General features: G+C 52.4%; 1 protein-coding gene across 2 annotated transcripts in view; it reads right to left on the bottom strand.

Moving 5' to 3' along the window:
- The window catches only part of TRIP10 (thyroid hormone receptor interactor 10), a 71,647-nt gene extending 60,001 nt beyond the window's left edge, over nucleotides 1–11,646 (bottom strand). For both annotated transcript variants that reach the window (XM_044994534.1, XM_044994532.1), the window contains exon 1: nucleotides 11,515–11,646. In XM_044994534.1, the coding sequence (XP_044850469.1) occupies nucleotides 11,515–11,538 (24 nt within the window). In that variant the 5' untranslated portion in view covers nucleotides 11,539–11,646. The remainder of the gene's footprint in view (nucleotides 1–11,514) is intronic.
- Between the last annotated feature and the right edge of the window lie 5,534 nt (nucleotides 11,647–17,180).

Raw genomic sequence — 17,180 nt, forward strand, 5'->3', positions numbered from 1 at the left:
GGGAAATTCCCCCAGCACTTCTGCAGAAAAAGGAACAAGGATTCAACGGGTTTAAATCATCTGGACGTGGGATTTTTAATCTCAGAATCGAAGCAATCAACGACCTTGGTATTTTCGCTATTTCTCTCTCACCCCGGCAGTCAAGAACAGTGTCCAAGGGGGCGTCACGGGAGAATGATGCAGCACTAAACTTGATGCTATGTATGCTGCTTCAGACAAGATGCCCCCCCTCTTCTCCCCTCCTCCCCCAACACCGCAATCTTCCATAGCCCTTTTAATGGCCATTACCCAGGAGGGCAGGAGACCAGACAGCACCTTAAGGCTGCCATTTAAAAAACAAAAACCACACACCAAGGTTAAGCAAAGATTAAACCACCAATAATGAGATTAGGGGCACCGAACACACATCCTATTTACTGCACCAAAAGCAGCTGTTTAACAGGACAGAGCCGCCTTTGCCGGTACAGGGCAGTGCCCAGGCCAAATCTTTTCCCCAGCTCAAAGCCAGGCAGCTTCATTTTCAGTGCATCGCCGGGGTGGGAGCTAGAGGCACGACGGCTACTTGGGTGCTAGAAGTTTTAGCCCCAAAGGCCCTTTTCTGCCCTGGGAGCCGGACACCCGCAGAGACACACACAGCGTCAGTGCAAACAGGCAAGGCAGATTTTTGACCTGGAGGAGACTAAAGCAGAGGCAGCAAAGTGCAGTGCTGCAGAGCCGGGTTTGGAACATCTTACCCTGTTTACCAGCAGCGGGGCCTAGTGGTTATCTTCTGTCACCTCAGGAGACAGGTTCTATTCCAGACTCGGCTACTGACTCGCTGGGTTCCCAGGGGCAACTCACTTCCCTGCTCTGTGCCTCAGTTTCCCCTCCCGCCCTCTATCTGATTGGGAGCTCCTTGGGGGGCAGGGACTGTTTCTGCAGATTCTAGTATGATGGGACCTGATTTCAGTTGGGGTCTGTAAGTGTGACTATGCTACTATTACTAATCGTGTTTCTTACAGTAGTGCCTAAGGATCAACTGAGATCCGGGCCCCGTTGTGCCAGGTACTGCACAGACACACAGCGAGAGACGGCCCCTGCCCCAGCTGAGATCAGGGCGCTGCACAGACACACAGCGAGAGATGGTCCCTGCCCCCAAAGAACTGAGAATCTTAACACCAACCCCTTGTTTGGTGCATCTACACGAGGCACTGGACACCGAAGGCTGTAGAAGTGAAGAAAATCCCCATTGCAGATAAGGCCTCCACGGCTCAGCTCTGCTGGGGGGGTGGCGAATTCCCCATGGGCCCCTCCTCACAGCCACGGGTGGGAAAGAACCTTTAACATGGATGGGGTTTGCATCAGAGCACCATTTATCTGGCTGGAGGGCGTTTAAAGCCCCTAGCAAAGGAACGAGGACGGATCAAGTTCAGAAAGCCCCAGCCCCTTTGTACCCTTATGTATCAGCTCCTCACATCTCCAGAGTTTTGGCGGCTTAGATTGGCGACAATTAACTTCCCGCTGTTGTCAGCGCTGCAGAGCTGTTCTAGCCTGTGAAACCGTCCACCCTGCTGCAGGAGAGATGTCAGCCCCACCCCTCCCTAGCACTGATTGCCAAATAGCACATGCCCTGTAGCAATGAAGAGACTCGTGGTGGGGGTAGGAGGGGGCACAGAAAGGTTCAGGGCTGCCGCAGGTGGTGCACCTTGGACTGGGGCAGGGGAGAGAGAGAGGGTCCGTCTGCCCTTGAGGAGGACAGATGGAGCAGGAAAGAGTTGTTTGGTTCCAAGACAACATGGCCAAGTAGAGAAGATCAGGAGGAGTCAGGACTCCTGGGTTCTTTTCCCAGCCCTGCCACTGACCTTGGGAAAGTCGCATCCCCTCACCAGCCCTCAGTTTCCCCTCCTTTTGACTTATCCGTTTAGATTGTAAACTAGGCTGCGTCTTCACTAGGAAACTGGCACACTACACCGGCAAAGCCCTCCCAGCATGGATGCAGCACCAGCCAAGCTGCGCCTGGTACCACTATATTAAATCCCCCCTGAGTGAAACAAGCTATGCCAGTTTTGCCGCTCTAGCTGCGTCCACACTTGGGGCTTCTGCTGGCCCAGCTGTCGGTCAGGGATCACACCTCTTCACAGCCCTGACCGACACAGCTTTGCCGGCAGAAGCCTGTAGTGTAGACACAGCCTTACCAGGGGTTCTGATCTCCCAGTGCTACATACAAATCAACAACAACAAAATCAGGCTCTCAGGTATACAACAAGGGACAGGATTTCTTGCTTAAAGGGCTGCCATCAATCTAAAAGCAGAGTCACTGCCATCTGAATTCCACCCTCCCATTATTACAAGCAACACCCAAGAGTTATTACAGTTTAAAGGTAGAAAATGACACACACACCCCACACCCCAAATCTATTTTTGATGCATCTGAGAGCACTTGAATCTGGTCAGTTTCACCCGTTTTCCCCTGCAGCTGTCTTTGACACAGCAACAAGGGGAAGAGAAATTCCTTTTTTAAAAAGACATCAAACGGATTGCAAAGCCACAGTAAACAGCAGGGAGGAGTTTACAAGCACCTGAAGAGGTGAGGTATCGGTTAACACTTAACATTGCCCGGATTACAAACTGGGGATAGGAATCACCATACTGGATAAAATGAACAACCCACCTCGCTCAGTAACAGTCTCTGCAGCAGCACCAGATGCTTAGAGGAAGGCGCAAGAAACCCCAGAGTTATTGGGGACCCGAGCAAGAGGTCAGGAAGAGCCTGGCCCTGGGGGTGTCTTTATTGCAGAGTTAACTACTATGAGCAGCACCTGGATCTGAGCAGCCAGCCAGGGTAGCCTAGGCCTGGTGTGAGCAGCCATCCTGCACAGCCCTACTGTCATCCCAGCTGCTGGGTCACTGGGACATCTGGGGCACATCCCAGTATCCTGTGCTGCAGTACGCTCCACGATTCTTCCCCCAGCGAATGGTGGGAGAACCCATCGGTCCTCCTGGGCACACAGGGGAATTGTGTTCAGGCACCACAGGAGCTGCATACTGGACGGGTTCTAGCCCAGGTGAAAGGGGTATCACCAGGCAGATCAGCTAGCCTGTGGTGAAAGCACCATCACACTCGGGCACGATGACTGTATGTGGATAAGATAGGGAGGGGGTAACACCCAAGTAAGACCCCAAGTTAACTCTGCAGAGAAGAAGGTATCAGCCATCCTAAGGCAGGAGGATTCATGGCCCTACCTAAACTTTGGAGGTTTAGTTTTGTGTTTTATTATAAGCCAGGATGCTCTCATCTATATAAATGCCTTTTTTAAAATCCTGCTGAGGTTTTAGCTAACAGTGTCTTGTGGCAATGAGTTCCACATGCCAACTGTGTGTGTAATGTTGGGATGGGAGCACTTCCTTTTATTGGCTTGAACTCTGCCACCTTTCAAGCCATCGCTTAAAAGGGAAGCTCCTAAATCGTTTAAATCCAACATTTATAACTACTTAAAAAAAATTCACAGCAATTTAGCAGAAATCAATAGTTTCATGACAGTTTGTGTGTGTTTTGAAAGGGGGGGGAGGCGCTCTTCCCATGCATTGTCTGCAACCAAGCTATCCCAGCAGGCACTGTTAACCAGGAAGTGAAACAGACTAGAAACAGTAGTGAAACTGACTAACCCAACTTCAAGCTGAGCTCATGTAAACTAGAGCTGTAAGAAACCGGATTTTAAGGAAGAGATTCAGGTTTAAATCACCTCTGGTGTCTCTAGCACATTTTGTTTTACAGGTAGGTGGTGAAGATTAAATGACTTCCTAAGGTCATGCAGCAAGACTATAGCAGAGCTGAGGACAGAACCCAGGAGTCTGACTCGGAGCACAAACCCACACTTGCCCATAATCCTGACTCCTAGTTTTTCCCCCTCCTCCAACTGCTACAGATTTCTGCTTCCCTTCAGAATCGCCTATTTCTACTATACCAGTAGGTCTCAAACTTTTTTTTACTGGTGACCCCTTTCACATCACAAGCCTCTGAGTGCAACCCCCCTAATAAGTTAAACACACTGTTAAATATATTTAACACTATTATAAATGCTGGAGGCAAGCAGAGTTTGGGGTGGAGGTTGAAAGCTGGTGACCCCCTCATATAATGACCTCGTAACCCCCTGAAGTGTCCCAACCCCCAGTTTGAGAACCCCTGCACTATACTTATAAAAAGCCAGCCAAGAAGGTTCCTTTACCACTCCCTCCAAATGACTTTCAAGATTTCGGATCAAAGATAAGACAACCAGGCTTCAGAACAGGATTGATCTTGCATGCAGAAGATTTAAGAACCGAAAGCAAGAGGCCAAAAAGGTGCGGGGGGTGGGGGGGAGACACGCATTGTAACACATTTCTGACTTCAAAAGTTTCCGAGTGGACTTAAAATTCAAAGCCAGGGGGATCATCACGCTAGCGTTCAGAGAGAGGTTTGAACTGCTAGGCACGACATGAGCCGGCCGGGATTTGGAGAAGCCAATGCAAAAGCAACACAGCACAAAAATAAAAATAAAAATAAAAAGTTCCCTGAAAACTGATCCTGCTTTGCTGGAAGCTGAGAGCTTGCATTAGTTGCTCTAATTGATTGTTCAGATGGCAGAAACCTGAAGTGACCCCACTTCCTCGGCTCATCCCCTCTCACAGCATTATTTGGGGAAAGTAACCCACCTAATAGCATCCCCATGGGGGGGCAGTATATTGTGTTGCAATGCTCCCCTGGTGGCTCCATGGGCTTGGACAGACATTAAAGGGCCAGAGTTTCACCCTTTTACACCCCTTAGGCAGCCAAACGAAGCCTTGAAGTTGGCGTCAACGTTAAGAGAACTCGGCGCGAGAATCATGTCCAGATTTCTCTTTAGCTTTCAAACCCGGGCTTTGGCCAAATCGGGAATTAGCTGGGTCGGTGTTGCCAGGGCAAAACTGCTATTAGCCCAGGGGGTGCTGACCCCCTACCTTGAAACCAAGGATTCGTCAGCACTGGCACAAGCCTCAGCATTTGGCTTCTTACACTGTCCTGAGGCTCTGGAGAGGGTGCAGCTGCATTGGAAGGATAGGTGGCCTCCAGCCAGCTGGACCCCTGGCCAGTAGCGGCTTCACAAGTGGCCTATCTGGCTGAGCTCATGGAGTATTGTGGGACAGTGGTGGAGAACCAGCCCCATTCGTGTGTGGTAATGTGACCCAGCCCCGCACTGGCACCAACACACTCCACTGGACAGCCACAGCCTGCAGCACAAACCTCCATGCTGTTTTACAGGGCCCACAGGGAAGTTATTCCAGAATGAGGTAGGGTGTGGATTTTCAGTGCTCTGGCTATTTCGGAATAAGAGCGTCCACATGGGGAGTTTATCCAGATTAGCTATTCCCGTCAATTTCATCATGTAGACAAACCTTTAGTAGCAGATTACAGTAGCACCTAGGAGTTTTAGAGCAGATCAAAGCCCCACGGTGCCGGGCACCGTGAATGCCCCTAGTGAGAAAGCAGCAAAGGGTCCTGTGGCACCTTATAGACTAACAGATGTATTAGAGCATGAGCTTTCGTGGGTGAATACCCACTTCGTCGGATGCAGGACTCTTTGCTGCTTTTACAGATCCAGACTAACACGGCTACCCCTCTGATATTTGACACCTAGTGAGAAAGTTCCTGCCCCAAAGAGCTTCTCAAAAGGACACAAAGGAAGGATCCTTATTTTACAGATGGGAAACTGGGCAAGTCATTTAATTGCTCCGTGCATTAAGGTCACACAGTATGCAGAAGAGCCAGTAATCAAACCCAGGTCTCTCTCATCCCAGCCCAATGACTTAACCACCCATCTCCCCCTGTCCTCACAGGCCCCATAAGACTGGTACTACCCTCACTCAGCAGGGCCGGTTAGTAGGTTGTGTTCTAATACAATCCCTTCCGGGAAGGCCCCTCCCTGGTGTCAAATGCAACCCACATGCCACACAACACAGAGGCCAAGGACTGGGCTTAGTCAGGGAAGAGGAAGCCAGCAATGCTATCCATCCGTGAAGTTGCACAACAAACAAGGGACGTTAGGACGCAGCAGTCCAGCACCCGCTAGAGAGGCACCAGAACAGACGCAGCAGCAGGGCTAGCTCCATACAGCCCATCCACTGGGTTGGGACCCTCTGCAGGGCTGGGGCCAGTCCCCACGGGCCATTCAAACTCGACTGAGGCAGGCAACAAGAGATGGCGTTAAATAGGAAAGTGGTGGAGGAGGTTGTACGAAGCACCTGCTGCCTAGGAACGGAACCGATTTGCCCAGTCACAGGGCAGAAGCCCCTCCCCACCCCACCCACAGACTTTGGGGGCACCATGGGAAGTTTTCAGTCTGACCTCCCGCAAAACACAACTTGCAGAGTCCCATGCAGCTGTGGGGCCTAATGGGTAGAGCACTGGACCAGGTCTCAGGAGCCCTGGGTGCTATCAGCTCTGAGACGGGCCTGCTGGGTGACCTCGGGCAAGTCATGTCCCTGCCCCGTGCCTCAGTTTCCCCCTCTGTAAAATGAGGCTAACGTTGCAGCCCTTCCTTTGTAAAGCACATTGAGGTCAGCTGATGGGAAGTGCTGTCGACCAGCAAGGTGATACTACTACTCCTCAGTAAAATCAGCCCCTTCCTCCTCACGCACAGGGCTAGCTCTCTCCTTAGCAAAGAGACTCTCTCATAAAAGAGACACGACAACAGACTCAACCATGGATCTGTGCTCCTAGGGCACCAGGGACAGTCTCAGGTTACCAGCTGCAAGTTACAACAGTCGCTTCCCCATGCACAGCCTGGCCTCCAAACATCGTCCCCTAGGCCCGGGGCTGGCATCCTTCGCTCCCAGATCCATTGTTTTCCTGCCCCCCAGTCACAGCCTCTGATCCACACCCACCGCTTGAGCATACAAAGTGTGAGTCAGTCTCCATGGTAACTCGGGCCAAGGCTTCTCCTGGCAGAAGCCAGATTGAAAGGAAAGGGAGCGGGGAGCTCAGTGGGTTCTGCAGACACAGGCGAGACCATGAGACTTGCAAAAAAAAGTACCATTTGCACCCCTCCACTGTCACCAGCACAGGTCTGGGGCAGGGCCCTGGCAAAAGACACACACGCTGCTGGGAAAGGGGCTCTTGCGGGATTCCTCCGCTGGGCCCAGTTAAAAAAGGACTTTGTCTCATGTCAGCTTAGAAGACGAGCTCTGCAAAAGTGCCTAGTAAATAGGAAAAACCCTGCTCCATCCCCGCCCCCCACCCCCTGGAAACACAGGTGCTCTCACGCCCTTCAAACACAGAGCAGTCCCATTACAAGGCATGGCATGTTTGCTATGCGACCCTCTCCCTCCCGCCTCTGTTTGTTTGGGGTGTGGGGAGACTCCTCTTTCCCAGCAGAGGAAACTATTGCCTTTCGGGGATGAGGGCCACAGGGGCTCCCCAAAAGCAGCTGAGAAACTTACACCAGTCTTGTTAATTTCATTACAGCTGCTGTGGGCAGAGGCACCCTCCCTCCCCGGCCCAGCAACCAGCCCTGCACCACGTCTCCTTGGGCTACAACATTTTTAAATCAAACTCCTCAACTCTGCAACAGTTGATGGCTCAGGGTCATTCCACCTCCCCCCATTCCCCCCTGCAAACCCTCCTCAAGAAGAATTTCCCACTTACTTACCCACTTGGGAGTGGAATTTCCCCAAATGTATTCACAAAAGCAGTAAATAAGAAAAGCAAGTTGGGGGGATTCCTTCAGCAGAGAACTGGGGGGGGGGAGGCGATGCACCATTTCCAAGGGGTGCGTCAGTCAAGCATCACCTTTTCCATTCGGAGCAGGTGAAATGGGTTTCTTAGCACTGGAATGGGTTACCTAGGGAGGTGGTGCAATCTCCTTCCTTAGGTTTTCAAGGTCAGGCTTGACAAAGCCCTGGCTGGGATGATTTAGTTGGGGATTGGTCCTGCTTTGAGCAGGGGGTTGGACTAGATACCTCCTGACATCCCTTCCAACCCTGATATTCTATGATTCCATGACCTTCCTCTGAAGCATCTGGTGCTAGCCCCCATCAGGACACTGGACTAAATGGATCCCTACCCAGATCTGGGGCAGCAATGCTTTTTTTAACCCCTTCGCCTTACAAGTTCGCACCCTCAAAGTGTATAGAAGATTCCATACTGCCAAGATGGACAGATGCGTGAGAACACCCCACGGGGCCGCAGCTTTCCAAGGAGAGAAACGTAACACGCTTGTGAACCCAGATGCAGCGTCGCCAACTTGCAGAGTTTTCTCAAGACTGTCATGATCTCTGAGGCTTTTCTTAAAGCTCCAATTTCTGGAATCAAGAAACTGCATGAGAATATTTTTTTAAATTTATTTTAATCGGGGGAAAAAAGGGGTTCTAGACCCCAGCTGCAGATAAAAACTTGGAAATTTGAAGCAAACACACCCTAAACGCTCAGAAACCGGCAGACACATAAAGTGGCCCCAAAAGTTATTTTTAAGAGAGTCTTTTTTTGGTTAACCCTCAGAGTTAACAATGCTGCAGATGCACTGTTTACAAGTGGCATCCCAGGCAGGAGAGCATCCTACAGGGCTTCCTATGGGAAGGGATGAGAACACTGCGCCTATTTGCACGTAGGAGGCGGGGGCAGAAAAGCCTGGCTTATTACACATTCTTCCACAAGAAGTTTTGGCCAGGCTGTAAACACGGAACATGCTTGATCCCGCTCAACTCATTCGTTGAAATGGGCTCCCTTCTCCTCCTCCCCCACCCAAAGCACACAGATCCACAACCAAGAACCCAAACAGAATACAGCAGGCCCTACGTAAACGCTGGATAGAATTGAGCAATGGATGAACAGACCACGCTGCGCTTTGCAGATATGAAGCAATTATTACTAGCAGATATAGGTTCCACTGCCTCTTTCAAACAGGGATCAAAGTAATTTTAGGAGTTAACCCTCACCATCCCTCTCTCTCCTCCCCAAGGTATTAGCCACATATTAGAGACAGGGAAACTGAGGCAAAAAGAGGTTAAAGGACTTGCCTTCCCCAAGCCAAGTGGCAGAGTCAGGAAAAGAACCCAGGAGTCCTGGCTAGCAGCCCTACCATGCTAGCCACTAGAGGCACACACCCTCCCAAAGCTGGGGAGGAAAGCCAGGAGGAGTCCAGGCTGCCAGTCCCCTGCCCTAGCCACAACTCTTCCTAGAGTTTACAGTAGACTCCAGGAGTCAGAGCTATCTCCTCCCCTGTGCTCACCACTAGGCAGGTCACCTCCTAGAGCTGGAAAATAGAACCCAGGAGTCCTGTTCGAACCACTCCCGCACTGCTCCGGCATGCATTATATAAAAGAGTCCCCATTTCATATAGGCAGGAGCAGGCCAAGAGCTGTACCACAGACAGATAAAAGCAACAAACATCTGGGAGTCTCCATAGTCCCCCCTCGCCCAGGGCAAGGGCTCCCAGCCACATCTGCTTTTGCCCAGGCAGGGGTGGGCACTGAGAACTCCTCCCTCCCACCAAAAAGCAACACAGGAGATTTTTTTTTACTCAAGTGACCCGGCTCAAAGTAGATCTGCCACTTGTAGAAAAATCTGAGATTAACCAGATTAGAGGCCGACCAACTACTTTCAGGGGCCATGGGCAGTTTTTCAAATGCTTCCTACCCACCCACCCAGCCCCTGTGGCGTTTGAACAATTTTTATAGTGGGGGCACTGAAAACAATTGATAGAAACTTCAAGCTACCGCACCCCTAGTTCCAAGACCTCTCCCCCCCCCCCGCTCCTCCCTAAGGGAAGCCACGATCCCAAAACAGCAAAGAAACTTCTGGAGCTTAACAACAAAAACGCTACTGGGAGAAAACTACACAGTAGAGTTACACATGCAAACTCTTAGCCCAAAGGACCATACAGAAAAGAAACTGATACCCACAGGCCTGGGTCGGGAAGAACTCTGCCCTGAGTCAGATTCAAAGCCAACTCTCCACAGAAGCCCCATTACAAACCCATCACGAGGACGGGGTTAAACCAAAAGTGTGCCCCCCCCCGAGCAAAAATGCATAACAACCCCCCACGACTGAGACACTCCCCCCCCAAATAAAGTGCTTGCAGCAATGTATCAGTGTGAACACTTAAGACCCAGACTAGGTATGTTGCTTTAAAATGAGGGTGAGTCTCCGTTTTTGTGATCTGGGAGGCACTGACAAAAGGGGTTCCTACAGGAGGCATGAGGGGGGTGGTAAAGTGCACCCCAGCAGCTTGCAACTCCACCATCCCAGAGGATCTCGGGGGGGGGGTTGGGTTGGGGGGATAAGTTACATGACATCACATGTACACCTCAACCCACATACCCCATTACAAGGCTGGGGAATTCCACAGCCAGGAAGTGTGTCCATCCACTGGGGGAAGAGGGGGGGGAACACCCACCCCCACACTGAGCACTGGATGGAAATAAAGGCTCCCTCCTTCCCCCCCCCCCCGCCCCCACCCAGGCTGGGAGAAAGTCAGAGCTAAGCTGGGCCAGGGGAGACAGAAGCGGCCCCAGTGGAAAGGGGGAGAGGGGAACAGGGAGGTAAGAGGAGGGGTTGATCACAAGGAAAAGGGGCTTAGATGGAGAAGAGAAAACCAGGATAAAGGGAACAGACTCCCAGGAACAGGGGAAGGGACGGAACTGGAGGGAAAGGGAAATAATGGGGAGCCCAGACCGAGGATATGGGGGAGGGGGAAGCCAATCCCAGGGGATACGGGGGACTGGGCAGCAGGGAGGAAGCCCAGCCCAGGGGGAATAAAACGGGGGGGGGGGGGCCAGGAGATCAGGGGGAAAGGAGCCCAGCCCTAAGGAAGCAGGAGAGAGGGAGGGAATTGAGGCGAGGGGAGCCCAGCCATAGGAGAAGGGGGAAGTGGAGGAAGCCAGCCCGGGGGGAAGGGGAGGGCAAGGAGTTGGGGGGCTGGCCCCAGGGGGGAAGGGGAGGAAGTTGGGGGGCTGGACAGGGAAGGAAGGGGGGCTGGCCCCGGGGGGGAGGGAGTTGGGGGGCTGGCCGGGGTAGGAAGGGGGAGTTGGGGGGCTGGCCCCGGGGGGGAGGAAGGAGGGGGGAGCTGGGGGGCTGGCCATGGGGAGGAAGGAGGGGGGAGCTGGGGGGCTGGCCCCGGGGGGAGGGAGAGGGAGTTGGGGGGCTGGCCATGGGGAGGAAGAAGGGGAGGGAGCTGGGGGGCTGGCCGGGGTCGGAAGGGGGCGTTGGGGGGCTGGCCCCGGGGGGAGCTGGTGGGGTGGCCCCGGGGGGAGGAGGAAGGGGGGAGTTGGGGGGCTGGCCCCGGGGGGAGGGAGGGGGGGGGAGTTGGGGGGCTGGCCATGGGGAGGAAGGGGGAGCTGGGGGGCTGGCCCCGGGGGGAGGGAGGGGGAGCTGGCCATGGGGAGGAAGAAGGGGGGAGTTGGGGGGCTGGCCCCGGGGGGAGGGAGGGGGAGTTGGGGGGCTGGCCATGGGGAGGAAGAAGGGGAGGGAGCTGGGGGGCTGGCCGGGGTAGGAAGGGGGAGCTGAGGGGCTGCCCCACTCACCCACAGCTCGGTGCCCCAGTCCATGCTGGCGGCGCCCGCTCCCCCCGCTGCGGTCGGAGCGCGGCCGGGCCCGGATCCGCCTGCGCCGCCGCCGCCGCCTGCTCCGGGCTCACAACATCCCAGCGCGGCGCTGCCTCCTGCCGCTGGGCCGGGCAGCCCCCGCCCCCTGCTCCTTAAAGGGACAGGGACCCCGCCCGGCCCGGGGACACCCCACGCTGCCCATAGCGAAGGGCATTCCCCCACTGGCACCTATAGAGAGAGGGGAACCCCCCGCCCCTATAGAGAGAAAGGGGAACCCACACACACAGCACCTACAGAGAAGGGCATTCCCCCACTGGCACCAATAGAGAGAGGGGAACCCCCCCCCTATAGAGAGAAAGGGGACCCCCCCACACACAGCCCCTATAGAGAAGGGCATTCCCCCACTGGCACCTATAGAGAGAGGGGAATCCCACACACTGACTCCTATAGAGACAGGTGAACACCCCCCACAGCCCCTATAGAGAAGGTCATTCCCTCACTGGCACCCATAGAGAGATGGGAACCCCCCACACTGACTCTTATAGAGAGAGGGGAACTCCCCCCACGGCCCCTCTAGAGAAGGGCATTCCCCCACCATGCCCTGTAGAGAGATGGGACCCCCACACACTACCCCTTATAAAGAGACAGGGACCTCACACGCTGTCCCTAAATCGATGGGAATTTCCCCATTGGCTCCTATAGAGAGACGGGAACCCCCACACACATACACCGTCCCCAATAAAGAAGGGCATTTCCTCCACTGGCCCTTATAGAAAGATGGGAACCCTACACACCGCCCCTAAAGAGAAGAGCACCCCCCACTGTCCCCTATAAAGAGACAGGACCCCCCACACACACAACCTCCGATAGGGAAGGGCATTTCCTACACCCTCCTCTGACACATCTGGTTCTGCCCATGGGATAGCACCCACCTATCATGCTGACCAGGCTGGGTTTGCCTCACCCTTTCCTTGTACTGCCCCGTCTGTCTGTGTCCGTCTGTTCTCGCCTCTCTTATACTTGGGCCCGCTGTGCCCTTCATAGCTACAGCACTAAGGGGGTGATAAATCCGCCCCCCGAGCGCCGTAGCTGGGCCGACCCAACCCCAGGTGTAGACGGAAGAACACTTCTGTCGACCTAGCGACCATCGCTCAGGGACGTGGGGACCCTACCCCAATGGGAAAACCCCTTCGGTGGCCGTAGTCAGCCTCTACACCGTGGAGTTATGCCAGCATAGCTGTGGCACCATAACTATGCTGCTAGAGCGCCCAGAGTGGAGACGTGGCTTGGGATTGTGAGCTCTTTAGGGCAGGGACTGTGCGTTTAGTCTGTCTCTCTACAGCACCTAGCGCTGTGGTGTCCTGGTCCCCGACTGGGGCTGCTGGTCACTATGATAACACAAATAACATGTAACAGGCAGACCATGGGTTTCCTCTGTTATCACAACTCCCTGGGACTGCGATTCGTAACAGTGATCTGGAGGCAATTAGAGCTATACCCCATCCCTACTCTCAGACACCTTCCAACTGCCCCTCCCACCCCCCAAGGGTAAAATGACCTATGGGTGGCAGAGTTTGCATCAGGGCCGCCCAGAGGATTCAGGGGGCCGGGGGCAAAGCAATTTCAGGGGCCCTTCCATAAAAAAAAAAGTTGCAATACTATAGAATACTATATTCTCGTGGGGACCCCTGTGGGGCCCAGGGCCTGGGGCAAATTGTCCCCCCATCCCCACCCCGCGGCCTTGGTTTGCATTGTGATACAGCAGCAATTTAATGACCAGTGTGGTCTGTGCTGAATAATGTAACCTGCAGCGTGGGTCTATTGCCCCCTCTCGTGGCCGGTTCTTGTAAGAGGTTTATGAGTCAGCCATGGTGTCCAGTCCTGTAGCTCAACTGCTCCAAGTTCACCTGTTTAGAGGTAAAGGTGCTGGGTTCAAATTCTGAGGCTGGCCTGATAGAAGCATCACCACAAAGATCAGGGAGTTAATGGTCTCTGTACAGTTTGAGGGAGATCTAGGGCACAGGAGCAGGCAAACGACAGAGGGGTTTGGCATGGGAGTCCTCCAGGTGAAGGAAGAGAGACTGTGATCCTTGGGGTGGGTTTGTCTGTTAGCTTGCTTGCGTGCTTGAAGATTATAGTGTGGTCTGTTTTGGGGGCTGTGCGTTGAGTCAATCAGCCGGCAAGGCGAGGCTGAGATCCTAACGACCCCTTGGTTCATGACCCCTTTAGGATCCATTGACAAGGCGATGGGGTTAACTCTGGGAGAAGAGGGGTTTAAAAAGCCAGCTCCTAAGTAAACAAGGGAGTTTTGAGAGGGACTATGAGAGGCGTTCCTTCCGGGTCCGGTTTAAGCAGAGAGCGCCCCGTGACAATGAGCGAGCACAAGATGGAGGGAGCTACCCAGGTAAGGAGAGGTTAGCAGCCAGGGGAGGAGGCCGACAGATTATAAACTAACTACCAGAAGGGTGCTAGCAGAGCCTCCTCAAAAAGAAATGGGGGTGGGAGTAGGGAGAGAGGGAGAAACCCAACCCACCTAACAAACATATGCTAAACTTCAGCCAATAATGTTCTCCCCTAAAAAAAACCACAGCCCTGCAAGAGTAAAAATAATGCAGCCAGAAGTCCAGCCACAGAGCAGTTTCTTGCACGGAATGCAGCATGGCCTGGTGATGTATGTGTGCGCACGGGACAAGCAGCTCACAGCCCACAGAGACACAGGCCGGCCTCTTGAGAGCCACGTGGCTGAACTGGAGGCGCTAAGGGAGACAAAGAGAGACACCCAGAGGAGCCTTTCAGGGACACAATAGAGTGGCCCCACCCCCAGTCTGACAGCTTATGTTCTGTTATAGAGAATGAAAGTCTCAGGGAAGGAAAACATCAAGCTGGACCAGAGGGAAACAATTCCATAGTGAGGACCCTCTTCCAGATGAAGTTGTGGTATCCCCTTGCACTGAGGGTACCCCTCCGGGGAAGGGACCCCAGTTATTAGGAAGATCCAGGTGATTCTAATGGGAGATTTGATAGATAGTTTAGTTTACGATGGCCAGGAGAACCACGTGGTAAATTGCCTGCTGGGTGCAAAGGTTGCTGACCACATTAGACACCAGTGATGGTGATGGTGGCACATGTAGGTACCAGTGATATAGAGAAAGGTAGGACAGAGGTCCTAGAGGCCAATTTAGGCTGCTAGATAAAAGGTTAAAGTCAAGGACTTCCACAGTGGCATTCTCTGAAATGCTTCTAGGGTTTATTAGTGGGATTATATTTTCTATCTTATTATCTATCTCCTTCCTAATGATTCCTAACATTGTTCACTTTGTTGACTAAGATGGGTGAACTAGAGTGCCTGGCATTAAATGAGGATATTGATATAATAGGCATCATGGAAACTTAGTGGAATGGGGATAATCAATGGGTCATGGTAAGACCAGGGTACAAAATACACAGGAATGACAGAGGAGGTCATGCCAGTGGGACAGTGGCACTATATGTGAAAGAAAGCATAGAGTCAAAGAAAGTGGAAATCTTGAATAAATTAAGCCGTGCCACAGAATCTCTATAGATAGAAACTCCCTCCTTGAGCAGTAAGAGTATAACAGTAGGGATATACTACCCACCACCTGACCAGGAAGTTGATGGTGATTGTGAAATGCTCAGGTTGATTAGAGAGGCTACAAAGGCAGAAAACACAATAATAATGGGGGATTTCCTCGTGTTGACTGGGCATATGTCACCCCGCAGGCGTGAATCCAGATCTCATACCACCCTGAGTCTTCCCTGCTCCCAGCAGTTTGCCCTGCTCTCAGCGGCGTGCTAGCTCACAGCTATTTACTTAGCTGTACTAATGGCTACCTGCACCCAGCAGTTTTTCAGCCATCGCACTGTTTAGCCGTGCCTCAGTTTCCCTGCTGTCAGTGGTGTTCTGGCCCACAGCTTTCCCAGTCTTCCCTGCTCTCAGCAAAGGACTGGCCCACAGCTGTATTAGTGACGCACCGCTCCCAGCAGATTTTGGCCCACCGCATCTCTTAGCTGCGCCACAGACACACTCTGCACTGACTCAGTTTCCCCAGTGAGGGTTCACTGAGTCTGGCCCTGGCAGGCTTGTACCTGAGCACCCTCGGGTTATATCAATACAGAAAATAACAAACACCAAGAAAAAAACACTTCCCACTTTCCGAATCCCAGAACAACCTTTAGGGCCCACAATGATCCAGGCTACGGGCAAAGCAATGGGGTCCGGCATTCCCACATCTGGTTGCTGGCTAGCCCCTGATCCAGCACATCCCTAGGCCCTCCTCCTCCTGGGTCCTATGGGCCTGCTTTGACCCTCTTCTGCTGTTCGTGCTGCCTACATTTGTCCTGGTCAACAAGTTTCTATTGCTCCAGGTCAGCCGGCTCACTCTGACACCCGGCCTCCCATCTCTCCTCCCCTAGCAGCCTCTGGCTAAACACGACCTCTGCGTTCTCCAGCTTCGTTAGCAGGAGGTTCCATCTTCCATAGATAAAGTGCTGGCTTCTTTGTTCTCCCAGCTGATGGATCCCAGAACGGCTCTTTGCTTCTGTTCAAGTTTCCCAAACCTCACTGTTGTATCCCCCGAGTCAGGAGGACCTTCCTGTTGCCTTCCCATCCCCCTGCTGCTTTGATGGTGTGACCACTGTTTTGATTCCACCATGCTTAATTTACATTGGAGACAGGTAGGTAGCTGCCTTCCCTCCTGTCTGGGAGAAAACCTGTGTATCCCTTTGTTTGGGCACCGACTTGAAAGCCTAATATCCGTATGTATCCATAATTTGTCACATGAGTGTTAATACAGACATTTCACTGTCATATTAATCACCAGCGTGTCACCAGCTGTCATAAAAGACTTTCCTCAATACATTTTTCTAGTACAGCAATAGTGTATATGACACCCTGGGGTGTTTGGACCCTGATTGTCACAAAGGTCCTTCAGCAAACACTCTTAAGCAAACTAAACAGACACTGGATAAGAGGGAAGGTCCTGCGGATCAGTGACTGGTTAAAAGATGGGAAACAAAGGGGAGGAATAAATGGTCAGTTTTCACAGTGGAGAGAGGGAAATAGTGGGCCAGGGAGCTGTACTGGGACCTGTGGTCTTCAACATATTCATAAATGATCTGGAAAAAGGGGATGAACAGTGAAGTGGCAAAATTTGCAGACAGCACAAAATTACTCAAGCTAGGTAAGTCCAAAGCTGACTGACGTGTTACAAAGGGATCTCACTGACTGGGCAAGGAAATGGCAGATTAAATTCAACCTTGATAAGTGAAAAGTAACGCACATTGGAAAATGAAATCCCAGCTATATATAAAATGATGGGATCTAAATGAGCTGTGACCTCTTAAGAAAGAGATCTTGGTATCGTCATGGATAATTGTCTGAGAAAATCTGCTTAATGTGTAGCCTCAGTCAAAAAAGCGAACAGAATATTAGGAACCACTAGGAAAGGGATAGAAAATAAGATAGAAAATGTCATAAAGCCACAATATAAATGGTAGAGGTTTCTAAAATCATAACTGGTGTGGAGAGAGTGAGTAGGGAAGTGGCATTCACCTCATCACATAACACAAGAACTAAGGGTCAGCTGATGAAATTATTAGGCAGAAGGTTTAAACCAAAACAAGGA

Source organism: Mauremys mutica, chromosome 20 (genome assembly GCF_020497125.1).
Source record: "Mauremys mutica isolate MM-2020 ecotype Southern chromosome 20, ASM2049712v1, whole genome shotgun sequence".
Lineage (NCBI taxonomy): Eukaryota > Metazoa > Chordata > Testudines > Geoemydidae > Mauremys > Mauremys mutica.